The following is a 12,930-nucleotide window of genomic DNA, read 5'->3' as shown; positions in this document are numbered from 1 at the left end:
CCTGTGCTGAGCTTCCTGTGGTTCTGCACTGACACCCCTTCTGCCAGTGGGCGTGGGAGGCTGCAAAACTTGGGCTGTGGAGCCGCCGGTGCAGGTGATGCACGGCTGTCTCATTTCTTCAGTCCCAGGAGACGCGGGGCTTTTGCTTTCCCAGTGGCTGGTCGAACTAGGGACTTGGATGAGAGCCGGGCCGGTTAGGGCCTCACCAGGCTTGAGGGAGGCAGTGCTGTTGAGCTGTGGTGCAGAGTGTTCCAGCTGGCACTCGTGTTTGTCTGCAAGTCGGAAGGTGGATGCAGTGTAAAGCTCTGGCCTGGGTACTGGCCACACCCGGGTAGCGGGAGAGGGAGGGAGATTTCAGCTTGGAAAAGAGATGATTAAGGGGGGATAGGTTAGGGGTCTATAAAATCATGAGTGGTGTGGAGACAGTAAATCAGGAAGTGTGATTTACTCCTTCTCATAAAACTCGAACTAGAGGCCACTCAAAGAAATTAACCGGCAGCAAGTTTAAAACAAGTGAAAGGACGTATTTGTTCACACAGTGCATAGTCAACCTGTGGAACTCTTTGGGAGAGAATGTTGTGAAGGCCAAAAATATAACTGAGTTCATAAGAGAATTAGAAAAGTGAATGGAGGATAGGTCCATCAATGGCTATTAACAAGATGGTCAGGGATGCCTCATGCTCTGGGAGTTCCTAGCCTGTTTGCCAGAGGCTGGGAATGGGCGAGGGGATAGATCACTTGGTGATTCCCTGCTCTGTTCGCTCCCTCTGGGGCACCTTGCACTGGCCATTCTCGGAAGACAGGACACTGGGCTGGATGGAGCTTTGGTCTGACTCAGTGTGGCCGCTCTTGTGTATATTCTTATGAGATGCAGCATTGAGTCAGCCACACTGTCATGAGCACCAGTGTGTTCGGAGAGTGACAGGTCTCTTCACGCAGGAGCTGTGATCGTACTGTGCTGACATGGACACCAGAGCATCCCTGATGGCCACCTTCCTGTCAGACTCCTGAGGCCATTGCAATGTCTCCATTGGAGCTGCACTAACCATTCACTGGGCTTTCTGCAGTTCCAGGCCTGTCTCTTGTGGGCATGTATGCAGTGCATAGGTTCCCGTTGCTTTCCTACCAAGGGCACATCCAGAGGTACCTCGCTGCTGGGACTTGGCAGCAAATCATCAGGACTTCTCCGGGGCTCCACCTCTTCTGCCATCCCCTCTGGCTAGGGTGGCATTTGGGGCTGGGAGCCTTCCTGCCCTGCTGAGCAGATGGAGTCAGAGCTCAGGGCATGGGACAGCTTTGCAGAACCACAGGCTGGTTTGTGTGTGTCTTGTGGCTTCCCTGCTGCTCTGGTTTGCCTGGTGACTTTTCCCCAGACTGCTGAGGGACAGCTTCCAGCCACCCAGCAAACTTGCCTTTGGGGGGTATTCTGAGCCCTCTAAAATCCTGAGCCATGAATGTGACATGCATGGAGCAATGAAAAGCAGCTTCCCCCCAACCTTTCCTCTGGGTCTAAGCAAGGCCTGGTCCCATGCACCATGGTTGTGTGCTCCGGCTGTCAGGTGCTGCTGGAATGCCAGGCTCCGGGGGAACCAGCCGCCAAGCGCAGGGCTGGCAGCAGAGCCCTGCAGTGCCATGTGGATTTGTGTCCGTCACCCTTCTCTTGAACCTTTTTGCTTCTCTTGGTGGCTGGAACATAAGGATGGCCGTACTGGGTCAGACCAAAGGTCCATCCAGCCCAGTATCCTGTCTTCCAACAGTGGCCAGTGCCAGGTGCCCCAGAGGGTCTCTTGTCGGTGCCACTGCTGTCAGTTTCTCTCTGTCCACCAGGCTTGGGCTGCAAATGCTGCAGCTGTTTGCTTGATTTAATTAAGTGTTTCTGTGGGAGTTGTTTTGAGCTTCACAGAACATTTCTGCTGCTCTTAGGGGTTTTGTCGGTTGTTTTAAAAAGCCTGTTTTTACAAACCCTAAATGTTGTGCCCAAATCGGATCGGAGAGTGTCTCTCTACTATCTAGCAACAGCCACAAAAGATGCCTTCTAATCAGCATGTGCCATAGCAGCCCTGGGAGATGGACATTACATTTACAGCTGGGGAAACTGAGGCACCGAGGCATTCGCTCTGCTTGGCCCAAAAGCAGCTACTGAATTCCGTTGCCTCATCTTTGGCTGCTCAAGTTGTACACTCAGACATTGAGAGACCCAAGTGTTGGGAAAGGTCTGGCTGCATGTGAGCGTCCTGGGGTCACACAGGGCCAGGTACAGAGCTGGGAACCCCCTGGGTCCTGGCTCCCAGTCCTGTGCTCTGACCACCCTCTCTACATTACTAACAATGGGCCTGATTCTCCACTGCCTTGCTGCTTGCACAGTCATGACACCTGTGCACAATGGGCTGTAAATGCAGCCATTCGGACAGGGTCAATGGCTGCACAGGGGCTCTGGAGGATTACTGGGGCGGTCCAGGCACAGACGTGTCATAACAGAGCAGTGCACAGGAACTTGGAGCATTTAAACACACCATCACACCGCTGCTGGTGTACACGTGTGAACATATCCTGCCACGCTCTGAGCTGGAGGCCTCTCTTGGCTCTGACACGCCTGCAAACAGCCTTCATCAGCAAGTTTGGGTTGTGTGTGCCCAGCTGTGTCTGGCTGAGTTCCTGTGTTTGCTGCAGCTGCCTGGAGCTGGCTTCCGGTGGGGGAGAGGAGCAGATCTAGCCGGGCGGGGATGGGGGGGGCTGCCACGCCTGCCCAAACACTTGGTGAATGTGTCTCTGGGGTGTTGTGCATGTTTTGAAGAAAGGGGGCTGGGCCTGTTCCCACTGTGGCTGCTCTGCGGGGGAGCTGCCAAACCTGCCCCGAACAGCAGTGACCACCTCTCACTCAAAGGGACTAGCAGGGGGTGGGCAAACTTTTTGGCCCAAGGGCCACATCGGGGAATAGAAATTGTAGGGCGGGCCATGAATGCTCACGAAACGGGGGTTTGGTTCTGGGAGGGGGTGCGGGCTCCAGGGTGGGGCTGGGGATGAGAGGTTTGGGGTGCAGGAGGGGGCTCTGGGCTGGGATCGAGGGGTTTGGAGAAGGGGAGGGGGATCAGGGCTGGGGCAGGGGGTTGGGGTGTGGGGAGAGGCTCAGGGGTGCAGGCTCTGAGCAGCACTTAGCTCAAGTGTGATCTGGCCCTCGACCCAGCACCCCGGCCGGAGCGGGACCGAGCTGCGTGGTGTGGCTCCAGCTCGCGGGCCATAGTTTGCCCACCCCTGGACTAGCAGAATCAAGGGCTGAAAGAGCAACGCAGCGTCGGCTAGGCACCAGCAGACTGAGTCCATAGGGGTCTGAGTCTAGGATCAATGATCCGAGTGTCAGTCAGGAGGCAGTGCCAAGCCCACTAAGCCTCAGCAGGATGATGACGCACGGCTACCGTTCCCGGCTTGTGCAGGGCTGTGCGTGGACCCCCGTCTATGCAACAGGGGTGTGGGGGCGGGTGGTCCTCCCAAGGACATGATGCTGGGACCTTGCCCCATGAAACCAGTGTCTGTGGGCATCCAGTGAGAGGAGAGAGACTGGCTGAAGGGAGCAGAAGGGCTGCTTTGTGCTGTGATGCTCACCAGTCCTGTGAGCTAAGCAGGGCCAGACCAAAGCCTGGTTTTAACCTCTAACACCATCTGGATCAGTGCTGTGATGGTCACTGCAGTAGTTTTGCCTGGTGTGGATGCAGGGCTTACGCCAGCCCATTTGGGTGTGCAATGCTACAGGTTTTAGCTGCAGTCAAGCTCTGATTTCCTGCCTGCGTGAAAGGCCCCCAGAGATCAGGACAGTACTGCAGGCCGTGGGCGTGGTGTTTCACTGATCTGTTGGGTCAGCTCTCAGTGACGTGCCAGGGAGCTCCGTGCTCATGAAGGCGCTGTCTTTCCGCTGAGATGTAAAGCCGAGGATGGTGATCATTAAAAAACCCCGGTGAGTGCAGTGGCTCTAGCTATGGTGTCTTGGTCAGATTCCAGCAGCTTTCCTGAAATCCCCAGGCAGCTGCCATTGGACATGGTGTAACTCTTTGAAATGGGTGAGTGCTCTCAAGGAGCTACCACATTCCACCCCAGAGGTGGCTGCATGTCAGTGGTGAAAAGTTTGCATAGTGCGTCAGGAAGCCCCGGAGTGAAAGAAGGTGGCCTGGACTGGGGCAGCCCCACTGACTGCAGCAAACTCGACCCACGGTTCAAGTACAGTATGACTCCAGGGGGGGTTTCGGTGCCCAAAGAATGCAGGATGGGTCCTAAGTGACCAGTGCCGTGTACGGACCACACAGTCCTACCCTTGTATTTGTCGCGTGCCTGTACAAAATGAGAGGAAGAAGCCGGACTGCTGGCTCGCCTAGTCTTGCCATACTCCCAGCATTGCAGGCCCCTGCAGAATGGACACAACAGCAGCTCGATCTGGGTTTCCTCTGCGAGTCAGGAGCCTGCTCGCGCTGCACTCACAGCTGAACCACGGCTGTTGTTCGCAGCTACTTGGTGTTATAGGGGGTCCCGTGCAGGTCTCGGCACTAGGAAGTGAGCACCAGAAGCCACCACAATAGAGAGCATCCAGTAAGCACTCTGCTGTACCGAAGGAGTGGGGGGGTTTGCAGGGCAGAGGGACCAACGGTGTCACTGCTGGGGAAGGAGCTGCGTGGGGCTCCCTTCCGTAGCCACTGAGAGTCGTGTGTGTGTCTTTCACAGGAGCTTTATGTCTGGGTAACCCAGTGGCCCTGCATGAAGACCCGTTGTGACTCTTCCTGCTGTCAGCCCAGCCACGGGGAGGCTGTGTCCCTGGGAGGGCTTTGAAGGGCTCCGTGTGAACAGTGTTCACGGGGCCTTGAGAGATGGTGGCAGGGCCGAGAAGTTTTTAAGTGTTGTTCTGCAGGAAGCTTCTCTGGCCTCTTTTCAGTCCTCTCTTGGAAGGCACCAAGGAGTTGGGTTTTATTCCTAGCCCTTTCCTGTAGTGGGAGAGCGTGTGACCCCAGTGACATGGGTGGGAATGGAGTCACTTCAGATTGACGCCAGAGGGCCTACGGTCAGAGTCTGGCCCACTTTGTTTCACTTTTTTATTCCGTTCATCATCTAGAATTTGCCTTTGAAGGGGAGCTGAACCCTGTGTCCCTGAGTGCCCCATCTGCAGTACCCATTGCACAGCGGCATCAAGGGGCTGGGTTAGCCAGTAGCTGTCAATGCACCATCCCTGCAATACAAGCCCATTCATTTAATCTTCCAAGCATTTTTCTGCACCAGCAAATCTTTCCCAGGAGACCAAGTGGGGTGATCCAGGAAACTAGGGAGCCTGACGCTGATCCCCACAAACCCCTGGGAAGGCTGATGTGGGATGCTGGCAATACAGCATGAAAAGATGGTAACAGACTGGATGCCTGTCAGCATGGGGGGCTCTGTGGGAAGCAGGTCTTGTCACATCACTACGTCATTCTGTTTGTGAGGAGATCACAAGTGCAGCTAATAGAGGTCACTGTGTTGACTGAGGCATTTGATTTAGTCCAGCATAACTTCCTGATAGAAACAGCACAATACAGAAATCGGTGCAGCCCATATTAAGGGACTAAAGACTAGTTTATCCCACAGAAAAGTGAGCTCTACCAGGGTAGGAGGTTCTGATAGCAGAGGGCTCTGTAACTGATCAGAAAAAGGCTTAATGTGATTCCATGGTTGGAATTGGAGGCTAGGTAAATTCAAACTACAATAAGAGGCACGTTTTTAAACGGTGTGAGGGTAATCAATGGTTTCCATCATTTACCAATGGTTGGGGTGTCTTCCCAAAAGCCCTACTCTAGCTTAGCCAAACATTATGGGCTTGACACAGAAATTACTGGGTGAGGTTTTCTGGCTTGTGTTATGCAGGATGTCAGACTAAATAACCATAATGGTACCAGTCTTTAAATCTGTTAAGGGCTGTTATAAATAGGTCAGGGATCAATTGCTCTCCATGTCCACTGAAGGTAGGACAAGCAGTAATGGGATTAATCTGCAGCCGGGCTGATTTAGGTTAGATATTAGGAAAATCTTTCCAACTCTCAGGATGGGTAAGCTCTCGAACAGGCTTCCGAGGCAGGTCGTGGAATCTCCGTCACGGGAGGTGTTTAAGAACCGGCTGGACAAACCCCTGTCAGGGATGGTTCAGGTTTACTTGGCCCTGCTCACCACAGGGGGCTGGACTGGATGAATTCTTGAGGTCCCATCCAGTCCCATAATCCTTTCTGGGCTTAAATCTAGGAATCTCTGAGGCAGGTGTGAGCTCAGGCTTGCATTCCTTGTGCATCCAGAACACCTGGAGTCCGGAGAAGCGTGGGTCTCAGGGACGGCGTTTTAGCTCCATCCTTCAGGGGCCATGTGAGGGTGAGCGAGTTTCTCTGGGGCACAGAGTGCATTTTTGTAGCTGGTGGAGTTAACACTTCTTGCTAGTGTTGTGCTTGGCTCAAACCTGGTTGCTGCTGGAGCCATCTGCCCTATGGTCTGTAAACCCCCTGTGTTGTGCTCTTCTCCCTTCTCCAGGCACACGTTCTGGCAGTTCCGCCGTGAGAACCCCCAGACCAAGGTGGGCGAACCCCCTCCTGACGGCCTGCCTGGCTTTAACAGCGGGGTCATGCTGCTGAACCTGGAAGCCATGCGCCAGTCCCAGCTCTACAACCAGTTGCTGGAGCCAGACATGGTGCGGCAGCTCACGGAGAAGTACCACTTCAAGGGCCACCTGGGGGACCAGGACTTCTTCACGATGATTGGCATGGAGCACCCCGAGCTGTTCCACGTGCTGCACTGCACCTGGAACCGGCAGCTCTGCTCCTGGTGGAGGGAGCACGGATACAGTGATGTGTTCGATCAGTACTTCCGGTGCGAGGGCCAAGTCAGAATCTACCACGGGAACTGCAACACACCAATCCCCGAGGACTAGGCTGCCCGTCGCTCTGCTGGGTCATGGGAGCAGCAGCTAGTGAAGTGTGTGCACCAATGCCCCATGCAAAGGGGACCCCAGCCCCTCGTGCCCTGGGCTCCTGCACCGCACTCCAGCTGTTCCAGGAACATTCCAACCCTTTTGCCTCGAGGAGGATGTGCAGTCTAGGGGTTAAACCAAGGCAACTGGGTTCTGCTTCCAACTCAGACACGGACATGGCTACGTGAGGTTGGGCAGGGCATGTCGCTCCTCCATGCCACAGTCTCCTACTTGTAAAATGGGCTATTAATATTTACCCTCCTCCCACTGTGCTGTGAGGCTTAATTAGAACTAGCAGTGAAAGCCCCTGTGTACATGCAAAGTAGGCCGAGTCAGTGCACTGGCACACACCACCACCTGCTGTCACGTCCTGGGTGCACTGCCCTGTGGGACAGGGATAGCGCCTCGTTTGACACTGACAGCGTCAATGGTTGCACAGTGTTCATGAGCATTGCATTGTTCTTTACTGTAGACTGCATAAGGGACCATCACTCGGTGACCTATTTCTGTGTCTAACGCAGGGCGAGAAGACGCCATCTCCAGCCTGGCCTCATTTAGAATAAAAGCCAAACGAGACTTTGTAAAGACTGGTTTGTGCTGATGAAATTACAAAGCTGCATTAACACTGGGTTACTCCTGGACCAAAATTCAATCCAAATGAGCTTTAAAGCCTTCCCTTGGTTCTTCCTAGTACTAAAAGCTTTGCTACTGTTCTCATCTTCGAACCGTGCAGTGTGGACGAGTGTATTCTTTTTTACTAGCTCTTCCGTTAACCTTCTATGCTAGAATAAAAGTGCAAATGTAAAATACACTGTGTCAATTTTCCACAGCACAACTGATGCCCTGGGTAAAAGGTTTAATAAGGGTCTGGTTCCTTCTTATGGTGATTAAAAGGTAGCTGACATACGGCTGTTGGGTAAATGAACCATCACCACTCTGTTTAACTGCACGAGAGTCCTAAGTCAGGTCTATAATGAAATGTATTCACTGCAGTTGTTATTGCCCCTGTGTGTGTGGCTGAGTATAAATGGCAGAGATAATGAGCCTCATTAGACCATTGTTCGTTCTTGGCAGCGGTGAGCTGCTTTTGCCCACGTAAAGCCTGTAGTGTTGCAGCCCATGCTGGCAGAGCTGCACAGCACCCCAAGCACTGTCTGGTCTCTCCCAGATTCCTCCGTCTCACAGGAATCCCTGGAGGTGGATCTAGCCAGTGTCCTGGCTCCGCCAGCAGCCTACAGCAGCAGCAGACGAAGGTGGGATACTCTGCACCCTGGGGAAGTCTCTTCCTACCACCAGGTATTTAGTGATTGGCTTGTGCGGTGCACCATGAAGGGTTAATGGGGAGGGCAGGAAGCGAGGGTCTTGCAGGCCCTAGCTGGGGTGTGAATGGTGTGCTCCAGCTCTTTAGCTGACCCAGCAATTCCAGAGGGGGGCACGAAGCGCTGCAGAGACCTGGTTATCTCAGTCTCTGGGACAGCTGCTGTGGTACTAAATGCTGTGCCGTATGTGTGAGAGAGACGGGGGGTATTAGTACAGGGGCTTTAATCCTGTGGCGCCTTTAGTCACTGCCCAAACCCACCTCCAGCCTTGCCAGCAAATCCCTATTGGCCCCCACAGGCCATCACAGAGACAGGCCTTGTGGAACAGAGCCTGCAGGAAGGGGTGACTGTGCAGATTTCCCAGGGGATCTTGACACAGCCTAAGCTCCATGTCGGGCAGAATTGCTACAGTTGCACTTGACCTAGGGCCAGTACGTACTTGCTAGCGTAACATGTCTGTGGTTCAGTGACCGCACAGAGTAAAATCCACGTTACACAAGGAATCGCTGCATTGTATGCTGACAATATACATGTAAATACCAGCCCTGGGCTCAACTATTCACAGCCTTCCTCCTGGGAAGTCTGAACATTGAGAAACCCTCCTGGACAGTGAAAACGCACCTACTCTGCAAACACAGACAGCTTGGCAAAGTCACCACAGGAATTTACCCGCCCAAGCACCCACTCTTCTAGCCAGCTTGATTAGGCTGAATGAGCGTTACCAGGCACAGCAGTTAAAAGTGCATGATGTGAGAGTAGCCATGGCTTATCTGCCTTACTAATCCTGCATGGGTGTGAAGATACTTCAGATCTGGTTGTGTTATTGCGTACCTCGGGTCTGCCCTGAGCTGCAGCTCAGAACAAGCCCTTCTCCAGCACACGCTGCCTCTGGGAGGGGTCACACTGTAGGGTACAATGCTATAGGTCATATGAAGCGCCATTTCTGGGGCCATGGATGTAAAGTGCCTCCCCCTGCCTGTTCCTCTTCGGATCATGGGGCCAGTCACAGTTCTTGCGCTCAGGCAGTGCAAAGCCTGTCTCTGCTTGCTCCGGGGAAGGTGGGGCGGGGCTGGCCCCCATGTAAGAGGATCACTAACCCTGCCATGCAGGGCCGGCTTTAGGCCTATTCCACCAATATCCCCAAATTGGGCCACGCGCCTAAGAGGGCCCCGCGCCCAGTGAGAATCCCTTCCCTGGCCAGGGAAAGAGGTGCCTTTTGAATTTTTACTTACCTGGCAGTGCTCCAGGCAGGGCCGTCCTTAGGCATAGGCAACATAGGCAGCTGCGTAGGGCACCTGATAATTTGGGGCACCACTGGGTCTTAGTGTCCACCCTCTTGTTTTCCTATCCCTGTTCTGACCCTTCCTGCAGGCTCCCACAGATGGCTGCTCTAGCCTGGTGAGTCTTCCTTGGGAGGGAATCTAGTAGTTAAAAGTGAAAAAACCTCCAGCCTGCCAGACCTATTAGCACAACATTGAAACTGTTAAAGAGACATTCAAGGGGTAATAAAGCCATTTAACAGGCATTTGCCAACCCCAAGGTATATACTGACAGGTTTCAGAGTGGTAGTCCTGTTAGTCTGTATCAGCAAAAACAAGGACGAGTCCTTGTGTCACCTCAAAGACTAAGGCCTTGGCTACACTCACACTTTACAGCGCTGCAACTGGGGTGTGAAAAAACACCCCCCTGAGCGCTGCAAAATACAGCTCTGTAAAGCGTCAGTGTAATCAGGGCAGCAGCACTGGGAGCGCGGCTCCCAGCACTGGGAGCGCGGCTCCCAGCGCTGCACACTACACCCGTAAGGGATGTGATTTACATGCAGCGCTGGGAGAGCTCTCTCCCAGCGCTGCCGCTCTGACTACACTCACACTTCAAAGCGCTGCCGTGGCAGTGCTCCCGCAGCGCTGCCTGGGCAGCGCTTTGAAATTCCAAATGTAGCCATACCCTAACAAATTATTTGGGCATAAGCTTTTGTGGACTAGAACCCATTTCATCCGATGTCCATGAAAGCTTATGCCCAAATACATTTTTATACTGTCAGTTTCTGACTTTACTGACAAAAACAGTTGTGCATTAAGGTAATATTTACACAGAACATGTCAGTCTACAGGACCTTAGTTTAAAATTTGCTTTAAAAATATTTCATTAGTGAGCTGGTTAAGATTATAAAATCACATTTCTAAAAAATGCTTGCATAGAGTTTTAGATGCACAATCATCTTTAGCCTTAAATGCGTGGATCTTCAGACATAGTTTTTTAAATAAATCCTTCAAAAGACCTCCCTTATCTAAAATACACATTTTAATTACTATAGTTTAAAAAAAAAGTACTTCCAACTCTTCCTGTCCTTTCTGTCCATCCGTTCACCACCTCTCCCCCCACTCCCCACTGAAGAGAGCCCTTAAAGGGACAACAGTCCTTCCCTTCCAGATAGCTGGACGAAGAGTTCCCTTTCTTTACTTCTGACTATCTGACAAACTAGCTTTAAAAGAACCCTCCAGCAAAATCAGTACCTTAGTAAGACAAAATCCTTGTTATACCTAAAATCTTTGGAAACATATTTTTTTAAAGTTGGTGAAATTTCATAACCATGTCTCTTGTTATGGAGATCACACAAAGTAAATTACTGTTCCCTTTTTCTAAAAGCAATGAACATTGTTATGAACACACTAAATCTCTCTGATTAATTTAAAAGAATGTCTTTGTTTCAGTGAGTTAAATATGTAGTAATCTGGAATGCTGGTTTAAGATTTGAGTACATTTAAAATATAAATTCAACTTAGAAATACTGATGAAGAAAATGTAAAACAGAGAAGAGCTGCATCATGTATTCCATTATATGTAATGTTGTATTCAGCAGGACAGCTGACTCACCCTTACTATGAAGTTTTTGCAAATAAATCTCTGACAAACTTCAGGGCATATCAAAAAACCTGTGACTGACATTTTTTATTCCCAAATTTTAGTGCTTTTAATTAGGTACTTTCTTCATGTCCATTCTGCATGAGGGAGAGTGCATGGAAGTCTCTGCGGGGAACTGTGACTCTCCGCCACCATGAGGCAGGCTGGGCATCTCATTATCCTTTGCTGTCAAGTCCCTCCTCCCCCTCCCCCACCAGGCTGTGAACTTGGGCTGCCATCCGGCATAGGGGCACCAGTTTAATAATACTGCGTAGGGCCCCATAAATCCTAAGGACAGCCCTGGCTCCGGGTCTTCGGCGTTACTTCGGTGGTGGGTCCTTCAGTGCCACCGAAGACCTGGAGCGAGTGAAGGACTCGCCGCCGAAGTGCCGCCGAAGACTTGGAGCTCCACCCGGTGAGTACAAGCCTCATGTGTTTTTTTACATGTGGCTTTTTTTTTTTTTAAGTCATCCCTGCCGGGGCCCCGTCGAAACTGTTCAGATTGGGCCCCACACTTCCTAAAGCCAGCTCTGCTGCCATGAATTTGTGGTGGATGCTGTATCCATTTAACTATGAGTTTCCAACCTGGTTTTTAAAATTGACATCACTTGTGTGTGTAGACTGGGGCTTAGTTAATCATCAGTTACCCCACAACTTAGCACTAATGACCACATAGTAAATACCATGGCACTGACAACCCTGCAATTAACACAGCAGCCTTGGTGCTTTTGCTTCTATACACATAATTCTTCATCCGACTGTAACGCCGACAGCTCCCCAGTTATTGGCAGCGGGATCAAACCTGGTGGCTCTGGACTTAGTGCATGAGCTAAACTCCACCTGGCACTTAGCTCAGGCTGTAGCAGACTCATTAATCTCTCGCTCGCTAAGTGGTCTCGGTGCCGCTAAAGGGGTCAGAGCACCACCCCCAGGAGGGTGGGGGTCACACATCCACTCTGCTAAGTGAAGATGGGATGCGGCGGACAAGGCAGTTGGCACTTTTAACTCCACTGCTGCCTGTTAATACAGGAAGAGCTTTTCAGTTTTTTAAAGGCAAAAAAAAGCTGGCAACAAATGTAACCCGCCTGGCCGTGCTGGGTCTGAGCAGCGCTCCCCTTCGCCTCGTTTTCAACCGACAAGCAGCAACGCTTCATGCTGTTTGATGGCCCCAGCAGTAAACCTGCTCCTTATTTGAGTCACTGAACTGTTCTGCTTCCAAATCACAGCACAAGCGCTCGTCTCCGAAGTTCCTCCCAGGTCTGCAGGGAAGGAATTACTAACGGGTGACTGAGCACAAGTGAGAAGCACGAGCCTCTTTTCGATACGGTGACATTTTAACAAAGGGGAGGAGCTTAACAATCATGGTGATCTTGTGAGAGGAGTCAGCTGGGGCCCAGCCATGCCCAGCCTGCCAGCCCTGGAGGATGCAGCGCACCAGTGCCCTGCTAAAGCAGAGCTGGTGATTTAGTGCTCCCAGTAAAGCCAAAGTCAGAGGTGACTTTTTCGAGCTGTGCCCTTCAGTGCAAACTGGCTTTGCCCAGAAGCCTGAGCACTTGGAGCAAGGCAGCCACAATGGGCCTGGATCGACCTCCTGGGGGTGGGGGGGCAGTCTTGGCTTGAGCCCACTACTATGTGGAACAGACCTTTGCCTGGCTGCAGCACTTCCCAGCTGAGCCTTGCCATGCACCTTGCAGTGACACAACATCACACCACCAGCACTGGCCCCATGCTATAGCTGGGGACCCAAGG

The 12,930-nt window shown here is 52.1% G+C and overlaps 1 protein-coding gene across 12 annotated transcripts in view; it reads left to right on the top strand.

The window, feature by feature from the left end:
- XXYLT1 (xyloside xylosyltransferase 1) overlaps window positions 1-7,768 on the top strand; it is a 103,193-nt gene extending 95,425 nt beyond the window's left edge. For all 12 annotated transcript variants that reach the window (XM_050963934.1, XM_050963935.1, XM_050963945.1 and 9 more), the window contains one exon: window positions 6,526-7,768. In XM_050963934.1, coding sequence (XP_050819891.1) covers window positions 6,526-6,922 — 397 coding nt within the window. In that variant the 3' untranslated portion in view covers window positions 6,923-7,768. The remainder of the gene's footprint in view (window positions 1-6,525) is intronic.
- The last annotated feature ends 5,162 nt before the right edge of the window (window positions 7,769-12,930 follow it).

This window comes from Gopherus flavomarginatus, chromosome 8, assembly GCF_025201925.1.
Source record: "Gopherus flavomarginatus isolate rGopFla2 chromosome 8, rGopFla2.mat.asm, whole genome shotgun sequence".
Taxonomy (NCBI): Eukaryota; Metazoa; Chordata; order Testudines; family Testudinidae; genus Gopherus; species Gopherus flavomarginatus.
Note: the sequence above shows the minus strand (reverse complement) of the source record. Positions and strands in the feature narration are given on the sequence as shown.